Source organism: Artemia franciscana, chromosome 5, assembly GCF_032884065.1.
Source record: "Artemia franciscana chromosome 5, ASM3288406v1, whole genome shotgun sequence".
Taxonomy (NCBI): domain Eukaryota; kingdom Metazoa; phylum Arthropoda; class Branchiopoda; order Anostraca; family Artemiidae; genus Artemia; species Artemia franciscana.
In genome coordinates this window covers 58,562,161-58,581,112 of record NC_088867.1, presented here as the reverse complement: position 1 = coordinate 58,581,112, position 18,952 = coordinate 58,562,161, and the positions used below count along the sequence as shown (strand labels likewise).

At 35.9% G+C, this 18,952-nt stretch overlaps 1 protein-coding gene across 1 annotated transcript in view; it reads right to left on the bottom strand.

Annotated features, from left to right (window-relative positions):
• The window catches only part of LOC136027776 (dynein axonemal heavy chain 3-like), a gene marked incomplete at its 3' end in the record, with an annotated part of 73,409 nt that overhangs the window by 38,480 nt on the left and 15,977 nt on the right, over positions 1-18,952 (bottom strand). Inside the window, 2 exon segments of the mRNA XM_065705239.1 lie at positions 5,371-5,566; positions 13,384-13,518. Of these exon segments, the coding sequence (XP_065561311.1) occupies positions 5,371-5,566; positions 13,384-13,518 (331 nt within the window).

Sequence of the window (18,952 nt, the reverse complement as noted above, 5' to 3'; positions counted from 1 at the left end):
CAACTGGAACTTACAATAGTTTCTCCGAAATAAAATTCCTTCTTTGGGTTTTTCTATTTGGAAGTTTTGTCATGCCCTAGGGGCAATTTAAATTTTTTGGTGAATTTGGTTTGTTTTATATTTTCCTAGTTTAGACCATCAAGAGTTAAGCAGAAAACTATAAGACGTTATTTCCGTATCTCTTTCAGATTTCCCGGAAATAATTCCCGAAATGTGCGTCTCGAAACATAATACTTCGAATTGGCGTCAAGTTAAGACGGCCCTAGTTTCGGAAGTAAACATTTTAGATATAAAATAATTATGAACTCATATAGAACTTTTATTGATGTTTTCGAGAACTGAAGCATGAAATTCCGTAGCTCTTACAGATTTCCCGGAAATAATTCCGGAAAAGTCAATCTCGTTCCGATTTTTTGAAACTTTCTTAAATTTTCGATTTTGATGTCTATTTTATTTTTATCGAGTAGTGCTATGAAAGTTATGCAAGAAGAAGTGAAGTGTTCTTTATACCAAGTTGCTTCGTTCTCTTAGAAATAATTTCCGAAGTTTCGACGTTCTAGAGGTAACTTCGGTTCTGGGCCAGCTAGAATTTCTGGACCAGCTAAACATTTTACCAAACTCAGTTTAGTAGGAGCTCGAAATAAAACCATATCAAAGATGCTTCAAGATAACAATAGAAGCCGCATTAGAAAATGTCCTCTGAAGGACATAATGGAGACTGTTGCTCCGCAACTGTGTCCCGTAGGGCACAGTTGCACATGTTGCTCCGCAACTGTGCCCTAAGGAACAGGGCACAGTTTCTGCAACACTTCCCGTTGCACAGGCAACGGAGTTCTAGTTTCTGTTCGTTTTGGTTTCATTTATTCTTTCATAGTGATTTCTGGGTTTTTCAAGTTCGAGTTATGGTAGGTTTCTATTTCTTCTGATCTTAATTTTAATACGACCTTTATTTTTCTTAGAAAATTTCTTTTTCGAAAAGTTTTTTTTTTCTTTTTAATAGATATCTTAGGAACGGCTTGGTGTGTGAAGTTGAACTTACGGGTTTTGTTGTGGGGGATGCGGAACCAAGCAAAAGGCAATGCTTGCATTCTACTACTTGTACTACTACTGCTGCTACAACTACTATTACTAATATTACTATTGCTACTAAAGCTAAGGCTATTGTTACTATTACTGCTGGTACTACTACAACTACTGGTACTGCAGCTAAAGGTATTGAAGTAAAAATTTTGGGGAATGTTGAAAAACTGTTTAACTAAATAAAAAACACACTATGCACATTCAGGTTGTCAAGATGACGCATAAGCAATGTCTCAGGAACGGTTTATGGTATTAATTTGAATTTTTTGGCGTGTGTAGAGGGGGATGTTAAAAAAACCAAAGGTGTTATGTGCATAATGTTACTAATGCTACTGCCACTGCTACAACTATTGCTACTACTGAAGCTAAGGGTATTAAGGTGAAACCTAAAATGAATGTTACGGCGGATATTAAACTAAGTCAAAAGAACTATGAGCTGCAACAGCAATATATGCGCATACAGGTTATCAAAAGGGAGAAACTCAGGAATGACTGAGGGTATTAATTTGGAACTTTAAGGGAAGGACTAAGGGGATGATTTATTAACCAAGGCTATGTTGAGGGGGATGTTGAACTAGCCAAAAGGCACTGTGTAAATGTTACCACTATTACTACTATTATGACTGCTACAGCTACTACTTCTACTGTGGTTAAGGGTGGTTAGATGAAAATTTCAAGGACCATTTAGGGTATGTTCAAGTAAATCAAATCACACTGTGAGCATCCAGGTTGCCAAAAGGATGTAAGAGGATTTTCTCAGAAATAGCTAAACGTACTAAGTTTAAACTTTTAGGGCGTGTTGAGAGGGACGTTAAATTAAGCAAAAGGCACTCACTCCATACCACTACTATTAATAATGCTGCTACTTCTACTAATCCCACTGTTATTGCTACGACTACAGCTAATAAGATAGGAAGTTGAGATTTTCAGAGAATGTTAAGGGGGATCTTGAACTAAATAAAAACCCATCCTGTACAAGTGAGTTGTCAAAAGGGCGTATCAGCAATGAATGGTCTAGGAATTGTCTAGGTTATTAAGTTGAAACTTTCAGGACATGTTAAGGGGGATGTTGAACTAGGCAGAATGCAAAACTTGCATGCTGTTACGACTACTACCACTGTTACTGCTACTATAACTACTACTACAGCTACTGCTACTACTGCGACTGCCACTGCTGCAACTACTACTGTGACAACTATCATTAGTACTGCTGAAGTTAAAGGTATTACACTGAAACTTTCATAGAATGTTGAAGAGGACAGTGAACTAATTTGAAATTAAATAAAAAAAACAGATTTTTTTTAGCTGAAAGTAAGGAGCGACATTAAAACTTAAAACGAACAGAAATTACTTCGTATATGAAAGCGGCTGCTTCCTGATCAACGCCCCGCTCTTTACGCTAAAGTTTGACTCTTTCTCTCAACTTTTCTTTTTAAAACAGTAAAAGACTTTAGCGTAAAGAGCGGGGCGTTGATGAGGAAGCAGCCCCTTTCACATACGGAGTAATTTCTGTTCGTTTTAAGTTTTAATGTCGCTCCTTACTTTCAGCTAAAAAAAACGTGTTTTTTTTTATTTAATTTCTGAACGTTTTTGAATCAATGCATGTTTTGATTTTGGCTCTCCACAGAAAAATAATTCACACGAAATTTGCAAGTTTATTTATTTTTTTTTTTTTTTTTTGGCTAAATGGCTTTCTCATAGTTTTGATCGAATGATTTTGAGAAAAAAAGGAACGGTGGAGGAAGCCTAGTTGCCCTGCGATTTTTTGGTTACTTGACAAGGCAACTAGAACTTTTAATTTTTTACGAATGTTTTATTAGTAAAAGATAAACGTAACTTATAAATTAGCTTACGTAACGAACTTTTGTAATCTCATGTTTTTATTACAATGAGGGGTTCACCCCCTCGTCAGTACCTCGCTCTTTACACTAAAGATCAAATTTTGTCCTAATTCATTAAGAATGACCCCTGAATCACAAAAGCCGTAGAATAAATAGTTGAAATCAATTAAAAATACTTTAGCGTAAAAAGCGAGGTATTAGGAGGAGGAAATCCCCTCATATGCGTAATAATTTCTGTTCGTTTTAAGTTTTAATGCTGCTCCCTACTTCCAGTTGAAAAAAACTTTTCATATTTATTTTTTTATTGTTTTTTTTTTAATAATGCTCGAAAATCCTGCGCTCCCTTCATGGAAATTTTCTTCCCCCATGACAAGTTCCTCGATGGAAAGTTCCCCCAACATATCCCCCTCTTGTCAACCACTCCCCCCAACCGAAAAATCTCCCTGAAAACGTCTGTACACTTCCCAATAAGCATTACTATATGTAAGGACTGGTCAAAGTTTGTAACTTGTACCCCTCCCACGGGGACTGTGGGGGAGTAAGTCGTCCCCAAAGGCATAGTTATAAGGTTTTTCGACTCCGCTGAATAAAATGGCTATCTCAGAATTTTGATCCGTTGACTTTGGGAAAATAATTAGCGTGAGAGGGGGCCTAGGTGCCCTCCAATTTTTTTGTCACTTAAAAAGGACACTAGGAATTTTCATTTCCGTTAGAATGAGCCCTCTCGCAAGATTCTAGGACCACTGGGTCGATACGATAACCCCTGGGAAAACAAATAAATATGCATCCGTGATCTGCCTTCTGGCAAAAAATACAAAATTCCACATTTTTGTAGATAGGAGCTTGAAACTTCTACAATAGGGTTCTCTGATGCACTAAATCTGACGGTGTGCTTTTCGTTTAAATTCTATGACTTTTAGGGGGTGTCTCCTCCTATTTTCTAAAATAAGGCAAATTTTCTCAGGCTCGTAACTTTTCATGGGTAAGACTAAACTTGATGAAACTTATATATTTAAAATCAGCATTAAAATGCGATTCTTTTGATGTGGCTATTGGTATCAAAATTCCATTTTTTAGAGTTTTGGTCACTATTGAGCCGGGTCGCTCCTTACTACAGTTCGTTACCACGAACTGTTTGATACGGTAAGTGGATGCAGAGTTTAGAAGGTCGTAACAGATATATCTCAGAAACAGTTTACAGTATCGAGTTGAGACTTTCAGTGCATATTAAGGGAGATATTGAAACATCCAAACTACTACGACTACTTTTTTATGTATACTACCACTGCTAATAGTATAATACTACTATTAAGGCTAAGGGTATTTAGGAGAAACTTTCATAAAATTTTGGGAGCATGTTAAATAAAATTGAAACACGTTGCATATATGCAAGCTGTCAAAAAGCCGTGTCAGCAGTATATCAAGAACGTCTTAGAGCATTTGGTTTAAACTTTCAGAGCATGTTTTGGGGTATGTTGAGCATGTTGAGGAGTCTTAGCAAGGGTATTGAGTTTTATTTTTCAGGAAAACTTGTGGAAATGTAAAACTAATTTTAACAGTACTATGTATGTCAAGATTTTTAAAAGGGCGTTAAAAACTGTTGGAAAATTTTTTCCAACACGCAAATAGTAAGACAAACTATCAATTTTTATGGGGAAAAAATGAAAAAGACTTACTAAAAAAAATTTTTCCAATGAGAAAGTCCACGCAAAACACGCAAAAATGAACAAAAATTACCTTTTACCGCAAAATGTGTTTTTAAAGAAAGTAAAGAGCTACATCAAACAAAAAATGACCAGAATTAAGGTTAAATAATTTTCCGAGCGTTATACTACCACGAATCACCATCAATAAATAAATAAAACATATAATGAAAGGAAATTACACAAAATAGTCAAGTCAAGCTCAAAAAGAGCAGAAAATAATATAAGTAGGGCTGATAACCCCCCAGGGGCCTCTGAAGACCAGAATCTAATTTGCACTTTACAACAAACTACATTTTAAATGTCTTGACTTTTTTAATTTAAAAAAATCCAAAATTAGTAACACGTAAAAGAATAAATATTTATATGTATATTAAACTGTCAATCCATATTCATCTGTTGTTTTTTTCAATACTTTTGATTATGATGGTATTTCTTTAATTTATTTTATTCGATATTATGAGAAAACAAAAACATTTAGCCCTAAATAAGGATTGTTTTCAGTAAAGTACAAGTTATTTTTTGGTCTTCAGAAGCCAAGGGAGTTGTTATCCCTACTCATCGTAGTTTCTGCTCTTTTTCAGTTTAACTCGGCCATTTATTGCGATTTCTTTTCCTTTTGGGTCTTGTTTATTTATGGATGGCGATTTGTGTTTGTTTTACGCTTGGTTATTTTACTTTATTTCTGCTTATTTTTTGTCTAATGTAGGACAAAATTTTTTAATAAACTCACAAAAAATATTTACCAAAAATTGGTCAAAATTTGATATCCAGATATCTAAAATAGATTCAATGCAAAATCTTATCTGTAGAGCCAGCAGTGTCGCTAAGCTGTTGAAGAAATTCTGAACCCTTCTTATACTTTCTGACGCATTATTTGGTGCTAGTGTTTCCCAACAATGTTTGTTATCTCGCAGAATCTGTGAGCAAACTCCAATCCACCTAAAAAAACATTTTTTTTGTTAAATAGTTTCTGAGACCTCACTAGCTATACATGACACAAAAAAGATTAAACAACGGAGAGATAAAACAATAGCGAGGAAATTTTCAGTCAATAAATATCCAAAAAAGTAGATTTTTGGTAAACATCTCCCCCAAGCAGTCTTCGGTGCTAAAAAAAACATAAAAAAAACTAATATTTGAAGTACCCAAGAAAAATAGAGAGAAAACAGAAATAAAGGAACAAAAAAGGAAGGGAAAAAGGAAGGGAAAGAAAAGTTTTTTTAGTTTTCATTTCCGTCTGAAATTTTGTTTTTATTTTGAATGCCTAGAAGCATTTTTATATAGATGCTTTTATATATTTTCTTTTATATATTTTGAACACTGAAGACGGCTTGGCGGAGGTCTTTGCCAAAATATCTACATTGTTTCGTTATTTAATTCAAAAAAATTTCTCATAAAAAAAGCTTTTCGAAGACAAGTAAAGAGCCCAATTAAAACCTAAGACAAGGAGAATTTAAGTCAATAATAATTGAAACTCAGATTTGTACATGACGTGCGAAAAAATGAATATGAAGAAAGTGAAGAAAACCAAAAGACAAAACAACAATAAGGAAAATTTTCAGTCGTTAAATGACGAAACAAAACAGATATTTAGGCAAAGCCCCTACCAAGCTGTCTTCGGTGCGGAGATAAATACAAAAGAAAAAAAAAACCTTTCGCAGTGCACGAAAATAAAAACCAAACTTGAAAAAGAAAAAAAGACGAAAAAAACAGAAAGAAGGAGGAACAACAGGAATAAATAGACGAAAACAAAAAAGATTCTAATATACATATATTTTTCTTTTCGTCTTCAAGTTTTGTTTCATTTTTTATTTTCTACTTTTTTATAACTAAAAACAGCGTGGTAGATTCCTTTCCTAAAAAATCACTTTCTGTCGTTATTTACTTTCAGAAAAGTACCCTTCTTGTTGTTTTATCTTTTGCTTTCTTTATCTTTTGTTTTGTCTTTGTTTTTTCTTTCCTCATTGTGTATTGAATTTTTTATTATCTTTAAATATAAAAATAAATATAATAAATCATATAAAAATTATGCGTCGTTTATAGATTCTGGATAAAATAAAGTTTCGGCGTCATATTTTTTGAACTGGATTTCAGAAACTCATTTCCAAGGGTTAAGGAACACGATAATTGGTGATATAGAATTTATTAATCAGACAGATATAATAGGAAATTTAGTCAGGTAGTAGGATTCGTGATAAATAAGGAGGCTACTAAGTCTTGCTTTGTTTAGGAAGGTATATATAATAGAGTTCTAATTGCTCACTTTGTGATCAAAAAGTGCAAGGTATCAGTCATAGTAGAATATGCCCCTTTTGAATCAACTGAAATAGGCAATAGTGACACGGAAGAATTTTACATCCAGTTACAGGAACAAATAGACAAGGGTCCAGGCATAAATAAGATATTTTTTATTTTGGTACATAGGTATATATGGTATCCTAGCCTAGATAAATTTGCTGTGATGAAAGAAAACAGCAACAATTGCAGAGTACTTACATTTGCATGCATACTAATCAAGCTACAACCAACATAAACAACAATTTACAAGCAAATTAGCAATAGTTTGGTCAAAAAAAGAGAAAAAACATAAGTTAGAATTAAGTAGTTCTCTTGTGCGGGTAAGATTGATCATATTATTATAAATCGTAGACGCCAGTCTACGATTTATAGGACCGATACAAGACGCTAGAGTATCTGGAGTATATATAGCAGTACTTCTGTTGATGTTAAAAGTAGATATTGCGGTTTAGTGGTGTCTAGAATAAATCTAAAGCTGAGGCTTAGGAAGGGTAACTACCTTTTTGGAAGTTATGACATTGGTAGACTCCAATAAAAAATTTAAATGAAGGAAAGTTAGAAACATAGCTTGGAATATAAAATTTAATCTTTGTAGAAAAGAGGAGGGGTTGGTGCAAAGTCTTTTGGGAAAGAGGTAATATGAGAATAAGAGAAAGGTAAGGGAAGAAGAAAAGACATCAAAGAATAACTTAAGGAAGTGCGAAATACAGTCCATGAAATAAGTTGTCGAGGATGTGGAAAATGCAGGTAGATGGCATAATTGCAGGATATAGAATTGGGTAGTTAAGAAATTAAGAGTAATTTGTTCTTCTGGAATTGCCCCATTTAAAGATGGGCAAAGGGCCTTAATTAATGACAAGAAAAGCATTGAAGAAAGATAGGCCGAATATTTTCAGAATGTTTTAAACCGTGATAAACTTACCGTGAAAACAGCATAAGGAAACAATCAGAAAAACAAGGAGTAAGGGGCAGTATTAAAGAGATAAAAATAATGGTGTGGTAAATGAGTTTTTGAAATACAGTGATTGCAAAATTGGAGAAATATTAATGAATATTATGAATATGGTTTTTCAGAAAGGGGAAGTACTGGGTGGGAAGGTCCCATAAGAAAGGATTGAAAAGAAAGCCAAACCTCATTGAGGGGATAAAGAGTGAAGCTTTGAATATATTGAGGTGGAATAGGAGAGCGAAAAGCTGCGTTGATTTCAGACGGCCTGGTACTCCAGTGAATTGTTAGTAATAGCAGTATTAGTTGTGATGCCCCAGGGATTCATTGAAAACTTTTTTTTACCTTCGGGACACTTTCTGGGAAAAAATTGGCCAACTTACGTTCCTAAGAAAATAAATCGAAAATGGAACATAAGCCATAGTTCAATTTGGAAAAAGAGGCATAGTCCCTGTAAAGAGCAAACATCGATGGGCTATATTCATTCCGTCTTGTTTGTTATGTTCAAGTAGTTTTCATTAAGCATAATAGTCAGAGTGCCAGATTCTGTATCTCGCTTATTTCGATTAGTACCCATGCCGGAAGGTACAAAAATGTTAAGGGTGGATCCCATGGTAGGCGACCATGCTGAAAACGAATATCGTAGGGCTCATGTTCGCCGTTGGGGCGTTTCTGAGATATAGGCCAAAAACACCGAATTTGGCCTATGATGGGGTTCGACGATTCTCATTTTTTTTACAGATAAGATTGGTCAAATCCAGCGTACTCTTACATCAATAGAAAGAAGAGACTTGGGGCTACACGAATATAATTTTTGTTTGTAAAAAAAAAATCAAAAATAGTACACTTTTTACGGCAGTTTGTAAAAAAATCAGATTTTTGTCAACAAATTTCTAACAGAAAAGCTAAAAACTCGAAATTTTTTCAAGATAAAGTGTGTTTTTTATATGAAAAAAGAAAGCCCGTTTAATCCCGAACACATTGAGCTAAGAATATAATGGTTAAATTATTGTATCTGGGGGTCTGCAACTTTTTTAGCGAGTGTACCCGATAATAGGAATCTTGTTTAGCAGCCTGCTACCTAGCGGGAAGTTGATTGATAAGCTAACCAGAAGAAATGTGATAAGCAGAAGATGAAAAAGAAAAGTGAGTCAGGTAGGCCGAGATAAAAAAAAAACAAAAAACCAGTTACTTTAGGTTGATTCAACATGTGATTCTGACGCAAATACTGATTTGCTGATGGATGATAATGAAGAATATGACACAAATTTGGAAGATCAAAAAAAAATTTAAGAAATGGAATTTTTAAAAGCACTTTTGGTGTTGTAAAGTTGGCTGGCAAAATGAGTGTAAAACTTTTTTTTGCAGAAGTAAGAGACTTAATGAAAGTAGTTTAAAAAATTAAATATCACAAGAAACTAGGTGGTACTGACTCCTTAAGATTTATAATGACTGATCAAAAGGCATGTTACATTGATCAATCAGATTTAGTATTGGAACTTCCAGTTGTATTGAAAATTCTTGTAAAATGGAAAATCTGTGATTTGAAATTGATTTGTCAATATTTAATCTAATACCTTGCTTTTCCTTCATGAAGCACCTAACAACCATGCAACAGTCGAAAGATCTCTGTGAACGTTCATGGCGATAAGTAAAGCTGTCGGATGTGACAATGCGGTGGTCACGCAAGATCTCTTCATTTATCAGCTAGCACAGGGAGTGAAAAGTAAATACCCAGATGACTTCTAAAACGTAATCCTACCGATGGGAGGCTTCCACCTCCTGCTCAGCTATATCAAGGCAGTTGGTAAGATAATGGACAGCTCCGGACTCAAAGAGATTATAGTGCAGTCAAATCTGCTGCATCCTGGTACATGCGAAAAGGTATTTCAAGGAAAAGGCTACTACCAAGCTATCAATGCCTACTGCATACTGTACGAGGTCTTTCTAGCCCTCTACTAGTAGTCCTTGGAAGAGTATAACTCCGAAGCACAAGAAGACTTCTCCCGTCTGGACCAGCTGGATAGTGCCATTGAGTTACTCAGGACTTCGAAATGCGTCACCCACGTTTTCTTTTTGGCGGCAGTTCTGGGAAATACTTGAAGTAGCGATGCAATTCAATCATGCAGAACGAAACTATGACTGGGTGTCTCATTTGACAGCAACTGCTCGGATGTTGCGATACTTGGTGGTGGCTGACCATCCTCAGTATACAGGATGTCTCATACAGTACCTATTTGACATGCGAAGTTTATCACAAACCTTTCCTGATGTACACAGGAAGCTCATGAAAGGATACTTCTCAGTGAAGAGAAGGCAAACCGGGTTCACGGCCACCTGTTCCTATCAGATACTGGAATGTACAGTGAACAAGGATGCAAAGACGACGGCCGGAATAATAGGAGAACAAATGGATGAGAGACAGACTGAAGCTTGGATTCTTACCTTTCCGATTTCTACTGCCATCAGCAATGATTTCTTGCAAGTAGTCAACGTATCCACAGAGACATTGAAATACCACGAAGACAATCAGTCGACGACGACGCAATTACAACTTTCACGAGATAGAGTTCGAGACATTTTCATAAATTGTGGCAATCCGTTCAGCAGAGTGGACTTCGACCTAGTGAATATTGTGATGTCAGAAGTTGTGGACGATGAGAAGATTGTTTCTGATATTACTTGCGTAGCCACAAAAGTAAAAGAGGTGGTTGAAGACTTTCTGTGCAACAGGAAAGACTGTGTGAAAAAGGTTGCACTCCGAACTTTCCCTTCAGAGAGTAAAGCTCAGAAAGTGAAGGGTGTCCCTAGAACCGATATCCTGAGCTCTGAAATAACAGCCTTGAAGAGAATCATTACTGCTCAGTTGAGCTACGGCGAAGAAAAGGAGAAAGCCGTTGCAAAGATCCTCACAAAAGAGATTCTTCCTTTCCCTCCATTCATTTTTGAGCATCTTCCCCAACAATCAACCACGACATCCTCTAGCTGAAAAATGAGGACGGGGAACAAAGCTGTGCTGTTGAACTAGCTAAGAAAAAAAGCAGGACTTGCAGCTTGGCCGGCGACTTTGAAATCCAAAGAAACAACATCAGCTACATTACACATCGTTGACCTAATGCCCAAGATAAGGTCTTATCGGCCGGCCAGGTTTGAAACAGTCAAATCCTTCGTGCAAAGATTGCTTCAATCATTGCTGAATGATCTTCCAGGCGTATTTCCGAAGTCCACATTGTCGCATATCGGTACAACGGGCTGTTTGTGAAGCTCACGGACACTGGAGAGTCAATCTCCTTGAAATCAGCATGCAGACTCCGACGAGGGAAAGGGGGAAACCTCCAGATTTCCGCTCTTAGCACAATTGAAGAATGGGATGCCGTACTTGCAAGCTCAGCGTCTAAAAGCCGGCTCCTCGAAATTTTGTATGAAACCTGGGAGCAGATGGTTGATCAGCTTCCGAATGCACTCAACCTTTTTCTCTCAGGTGGGTTTAAGGAGAGATTCAAAGTGTCTCTGGTCAAGCGTGGCTGCTGTCCAACTTTACCAGGACAGTATGACTACGAGGAATGCTTGTCCTCCAGCCACGAAGAGGCTGACCAACGCCTTATGACACACGAAAAGTACGCTAGCCGTTACGCTTGTAGCATCGTAGCATCGTGGTACATGCCAACGACACAGACGTGGAAGTAGCCTGTGTTCTTTTTTTTGAAGAGCTTCAAGCTGAAGGACTGAGCGAACTTTTCTTGAAGTTCCCGACTTACATTATCCCAGTACACGAGCTGGCGGATGGAGTCCACTTGTCCAGAGAGGAGCAGATTATGTTACCGTTCGTGCACTGTCTGTCAGGATGTGACACAACGAACTTTTTCTTCGGTGTCGGGAAAGCTTCTTTCTTAAACACCGCGGTGTCTCCAACTTTTGCCTCAAAAATGGTGTCTGTGATGGAGCGGATCAAGGATGCTGAAGAGAAGCTTTCAGTCGACGCGTTTAGAGAATTTAACGACCTATCAAAATTCTTGGTCGTTGAAATGTACGGTAAACAGGCCGGATTCAATTTACTGGCCAGTATAAGGGCTTAAATTCGGTGCCAGAAACAATATGTGAAAAGACTACCACCTTCTGACGACACCTTCGAGCCATGCATACGAAGAACCATATTCGCTACATGGATAATCTTTTCGTCAGTACAGGCTCCTCTCTTTAGAATCCACTCCTCTTTAGATGGAAGATGGCTGAAGGGGGAGTAGATGCAGTCGTCTCAAGATGTAAAGAAGCATCAAGCCTGGAATCTTACTGCAGATGCAAAAGTGGAAGATGCAGGAAAGACTGTAGCGGCTCAAAAATGAAAGGATGCTGCAGCCTATGCTCCTGCCGCGTAACAAGGAGAGCATGCAGGGAGTCTGACATTGCCCCACCTGAATTCTCGGAAGAAGAAAATGAGGAATATTTTTGAAAGTTTTATTTGATACCTTTTACTTTTAATTACAACAGGTCCCTAATCAGTTACTATTGCCCAATTTTACGGGCAGGCCGAGTAAGACAACTCCAGTGTGCCGACTGAATCCATCTGTGAAGCAGAATTCTTTTATGTAGCAAATAGCTCAGTCGTATCACTGGCAAATCAGGTCCCAAAAAGGTAATTGTAGACGCCTTAGTACACCAGGAAACATATTCGTCCATTCTAAAAAACACATTTTTTAGTCAACATTTTCTTAACATATTTTTATTTTCAATTAAAAGTTAAAAATTTTAAACAGTTAGGAAGTTTTAAGTATTCCTACCCTTTGAAGAAAAAAAAATATTATGTCCCTTTTCATGATAAGGCTAGTGATCATTTCAGTGACACTACAAAAAAAAACGCAGATCTTTTAAAAATAAAAATATTTTATATGTTTTTAGCTCAAATTGTACAAAATTAAATGAGCTTTCTTTTCGAATATGAAAAAAAAGTTTGTTACCTTGAAGAAATTTCGAGATTTTAGCCTTTCTTTGAGATATTTGTCGAATTTTACAGCACTTATTTTGAAACTGCAGTAAATAGAGAAAAAAATAGTTTTTTTTTAAATTTAAAAATCATATTCTTGTAGATCTAGATCTTTTCTTTCGATTGATATAACATTACGCCGGATTCCTCAACCTAATAACTCGCAAGAAAATCCTGAATCGTCACACTTAGTTATAGGCTAAATTTGGCGTTTTTAGCCTATATCTCAGAAACGTCCCCAACGGCGCCCTACGATATTCGTTTTCAACATGGCCGACTACCCCAGGATCCGTCCTCAGCATTTTTGTACCTTCCGGCATGGGTGGGTGCACGATACAGAATCTGGCGCTCTGACTATAAGAAACAAATAGAGAAAAATAGAAATAAAATTAATAAAAATATATAAGAAAAAAGACAAGACGCTTAAATTAAAGTAAGTAAATAAATTAAATCACAAAATGGAATTGAACCTTCATATAAAATGAAATAATAAAGAGAATAAAGCACAAAGGTAAATAAGGTTCTGCTCACTCATCGATATTAAAATGAATAGCGTTGCAGTCTTTTTTAATCTTATCCACAAAGTTCGCTACATCCGGCCTTTCTACATCGCTTGGGTGTGATGAAAATGATGTATGTAAGACTTCAAAACATTGGAATACCCTCCTGGAAAAAGTAATAAATTAATAATATTAATAATATTAAAAATATAGAATGCATTTTTAAATTTGAACAAAAACTGCCTTACGATGGAAATAAATCAAGAAGTTCCGAGATTTATTTATCACCAGAAGGCTGGCCATTTTATTTTATATGTAGGCTATGGATATGATTTCCATAGCCTACAAAAAATTGAAAGTTTCAAAAAATTCAAACTTCAAAATTGTTTTCAAACAGTTCATGGTAAATAGCTGTTAAGTGGTATAACGTGGTATAACGCAAAGACAAGACTTGTTACAAGTATAATCATAAGCCTATGCTTTGCAGTTTATATATCTGGAAAGGACTTAATATACATTATGGAATTAGACTTTGAAATTCTTTCGAACGATTAGTGTTGACAAACTTTGAGTAAAGATTGACCCGTTCCAATAGTAACCGAGGCTCTAAAAAACGGAAGTTTGCAAACAATATATGCGAAGGAATTACCATTTCATGCTGATTCAGTATTTCTAATTTATTAAGTCTAAATATACCCATTATATAATTAAAAAAATACTAGTCTAGAAGTGAACTACAGGGTAACATACCAGTTAAAATTTATTAGCCTATGTAAATTTCCATAGTTAAAAACTGAAAAATAAAACCCAAATGTGACATGATTATGATATAATAATAAATAAAAGTTGCAAAGTCAAATGTTACATTTTCATGTCAAGGGTGTAAGTTCCTTGGTTTTTAATCAGGAAGGTAAAAAAAATAATTATAAAAAATAATAAAACAAAATATAGAATATAAAAATAATAAATATATTTATCTAAAAAATAAAAAAATATAAAAATAATATAAAAAAGGCCCCAACAGCACTGCAACCCACATCACAAGAATAGCAAAGAAGCATTTCCTTGCAACAACAAATAGTAAAAAAAAAAATGATTGCAAACGAAAGTGATTCTAGCAAATAAAGAAAAGCTACCCCATGGGCACTTTCTTTAGAACCCCATGGGTTAGAAGGTCAATGTACCTCTTGGCATTTATAACGTAAAAGGGGAGAAAGCTGTTCAGAAATAAGTCGACTGAAACACTAATAAGTAAATTAACTTTGGAAGGATTCCTTTACATTCATTTATCAACTAGACAACCCCGATTACTCAATTAATAGTTAGTTGCATTGTTTAATTGATAACGCTATGGTAGTAACCTCTTACTACAACGTCTAATCGCATTTGTTGCTAGAAACTGTTTCTTTGTACCTTCCGCTTTTTCTAAATTAACTAAAATACTTTCTGAAAAAAAAGGTTTTTCATATGAGTTTTTAACGATCCATATTAAAATTAAGACCAGCATAAATAAATTTCTATAATAATTCAAACTCGAAAGGAATAAATGAAACCCAAAATGAACAGAAATTAAAATAAACTATCATAGTAAGCATAAAGATAATGGGCACTAATATAGATGAACAAATAAATCTTAAAACGAGTAAAAATTAAATTTAATATTCAAGTCAAAAGTAAAACGAACAAAAATGACTACAAACACTAGTTTGGCTTCCGCCCTCGTCACCCTTCTCTAATCGTAAAAGCCTTAGGCTTGTTGCACCATTTACGTTTTTATTGAAATATATATTTATTGAAATATATATATTGAAATATTTATTGAAATATATATTGAAATATTTATTGAAATATATATTTATCTTGAACATTATACCTGTAACTTTCTAAACATCGACGAAGAACAAATAGAAAATCACATTAATAATCAAGATCAGTGAAAAGAACTAGTAAAAATAAACTGAATTTTTATTATGTAATGATGTTAGTTCCTGAAAACTGAGCAATTTAACATTCTATTTTGCTGTAATTTCTATTTTTCTTTTTAAGTGTTGTAAATAGAAAAGAAAATATTAGGTAAGAGAATTTTTTGGTAAGGGAAGGGGAAAGGGCAGTAGCCAAACTAGTGTTTGTAATATTTTTTTTCGTTTTAAGTTTGACTTGAATGTTCAATTTACGTTCTTTTCGTTTTAAGATTTATTTATTCATCTAGATTAGGACATGTTATCTCTATGTTGCTATGGTCGTTTATTTTAATTTCTGTTCGTTTTGCGTTTTATTTATTCTTTAAATTTCTGATTGTTCTTTAAGAATTTTTTTAATATCTTTAAATTTCTAATTGTTTTTATTTTGCAGATATAACATATTGCACATATACGCTTATCGCAGTGTCTTTTGACTGTATATTCCTGACCCATAGCCGCTCTTAAGACATTGCAAATATATTCTTATGATAACATGGATGCATTTAGTTCAGCACCTCTCTCGGCATTGTCTGAAGGCTAAGCACTGTTAAACATGCCCTGAAAGTTTCAACCAAGTTGAAGTAGTACCAGTTACAAGCAGTCAAAATCACAGTCGAAGTTGTCGCAGCCGCATATGTAGCCGCAGTAGATGTAGTACCAGTGGCCCTAAAAGTTCCAAGTTAATACCCTTACCGGTTCCAAGAATATTGCAGATACACTTTTTTAATAATTTGGATGCAGATAGCTTCTTTCGATTTAGCTCAGCAAACCCCTGAACATTCCCCAAAATTTCACTTCGGTACCCTTGATCTTTTCAAAGACACCCAGGATAAAACATTCTTCCTTTTCCCAAAGATAAACCCTGCGTGTTAAAAATAGAAAAATTGAATAATTGGCAATCCTTGCCTCGAGGGCTTTGGGGGCATAGTATCCCTGGATGCATAGCCATTAGACCTTGTGACTCTTTGGAATAAAATTGCCTTTAAAATTTCAATTAGATGTGCACGGGAAAATCTAAAAGGACAAATGGACGGGATGAGGGCTGGTTGCCGTCCGTTCCTTTTTCAACTTCTCTCGACATAATTTTAAAGTTTCAATTTAATACACTTAGATTTTGCCATTTCAACATTCGTCCTGCATATGGTGTGTTTTGACTTTGTTTAAAACCCTTCTCAACATTTTCTAAGAGTTTTACCTCAATGCCCTCAGCCTATTATGGGACTTAGGATCAAACATGCCACCTTTTCTCAACAACAAACCTTTAATATAAACGATGGGACATTATATGAAATACAACACTTGCCCTATGGACTGCGGGGGTTTTATCATCCATGGAGGCAGAGTTATTTGACTTTCAACTGTTTTTAACAAGATGGCTACTACAAAACTTTGATCAGATGTCTTTGGGGGGATTCCAGCTGAAAAGGGTATGGGACTGGTTGCCTTCCAACCACTTTTAGACGTGCCCCTAACAATGATCTGAAAGTTAAACTTAGTGCCCTTGGCAGTTCTCGAGATGTTGTAGATACACCTTTTTGATAAAATGGATGCACATGATACCTTTTGATTTAGTTTAACATGCCTTTCAATTCCCCGTAGTTTCGCCCTAATACCCTAAGCTCTTTCGAACACACCTAGAATCAAACATTTCCCCTTTTTGAAACGATAAATGCTGCCGTTAAGAAATGGTATTGCATAATTTATGATCCTTGCCCTGGGGGCTATGGGGGGTATTGCGTCTCTTAAGGCTTAGTTACCAACCCTTTCGACAATTTTGAACAAAATCGGTTTTCAAAGATCGTGATCAGTGTTGAAGGGAGGAGGAGTATAAACAGGGCAAAGGCGGTAGGTTGCCATTCGATAGCTCTTCAGCTGAAATTTTTAACTTAATACCCTCAGCCGTTCCTTAAGTATCGATGATACGCTCTTCTGAAAACCAGCACACACGCAGTGTGTTTTATTGGGTTTGGTATCCCTCTCAAAAGCTGTGGGAGGTTATTTCATCCCCGTAGACATGTTATTTGAGCTTCAGACTATTTTCAGCAAGATTTGGTCAAAATTTGGTCTATTTCAAAATTGTGTCGAATCCTTTTGGAAGGAGAGTAGCTAAAAAGGGTCAAATCAGTACCTTCAGCTATTTTTAGGCATTTCAGCCCCTTTTTGATAAACTGGATGCACATAGTGCCTTTTGACTTACCATAACATACCGTTCAACATTCCCCAAGGTTTAACCTTAATACTTCAACCTTTTACGATACACCCAGAATCAAACATTTCCACTTTTCCTTAAGATAAATCCTCCTTACAAACAATGGGCAAACTGCTTAATTTACAGTCCTTGCCCCAGAACTATGGGGGACATCGCAGTCACAGAGGCATAGCAATTAGACCTTTTGATTAGTTTTAACAAAATGACAATCACAAAATTTTGATCATCATAGAGGAAAATGAGCACCTAACAGGGCATAGATAGGGGAGGGGCTGGTTGATCTCCGATCTCTCTTCAACATCTCCTCAACATAACTTGAAATTTTCAACCTAATATACTCAGCCACTCCTTAGATATTACCTTTTTACAACCAGCAAGCACATAGTTGATTTGATCAGCATACCTCTTAATATTCCTTAAAGTTTCATCTTAATACTTTAAGCTCTTTTGGAGATCCAGGATCAATCATGGCCTCTTTTCTTAACAAAAAATCTTACATGCTAACAATGGGCCACTCGCATAACTTATAGTCCTTACTACAGGGGATGTGGGGGAGGGTCCCACCCCCAGAGTTATAGTTATTTGACTTTTGAACTATCTTGAAAAAAATAGTTGATTCAAAATTTTGGTAGGATGCATTTGGGGGGAAAAAGGCGTGGGCGTTGATTGTCCTCTGATCACTTACGACTCTTAGAAAGGGGACTAGAAGTTCGATATTCAATCAAACGAACCACCCTTCCTTTAGTTCTATGACTATCTACCTTAGTTCTTCTACCCTAGAAATGACGCATGGACGGACAATAGATAGACTTATCTATTAACAAATGAATTAACATCATTTTTATGCAATCCTAATTGGGGGGTTTGTGCCAGACTTGCCTCTCACACAATCGGGCTTAACTTGATTTTGACTCCAAAAAAAGTATACGTCCACTCTTTCCATAAAAACCTTATATGTTAACCATCGGCTAACTTAAAGCCCTTGTCCCGGGGCGGGAGTTGTCAAACCCGAAAGCATAGTTATTTGACCTTTAGACTATTTTGAGCAAAATGGCTATTTCAAAATTTTATTGGATATACTTGGGGAGAAATAGCTAGGGGCGAGCTGGTTGCCCTACGATAAAATTTTGACTCTTAAAAAGTGAGCTAGAACTTACGATTTCCAATTGAATGAGCCTCATCCAAAGTTTATGCTACTACCCCTTCCATAAAAACTTAATATGTTAACGATGGGTGATTTGCGTAACTAACAGCCCTTGCCTCAGGCCTGTGGGGGGTTTATTCAACCGCACAGACGTATTTATTTGAACTTCAGACTATTCTTAACGAAATGGCAATCCCAAAAATTTTGATCGGCTGCATTTGGGGGAAAGGGTATGGGAGGGAGGCTGGATGCCCTCCGAATGCTTTTGACTCTTAAAATGGGCACT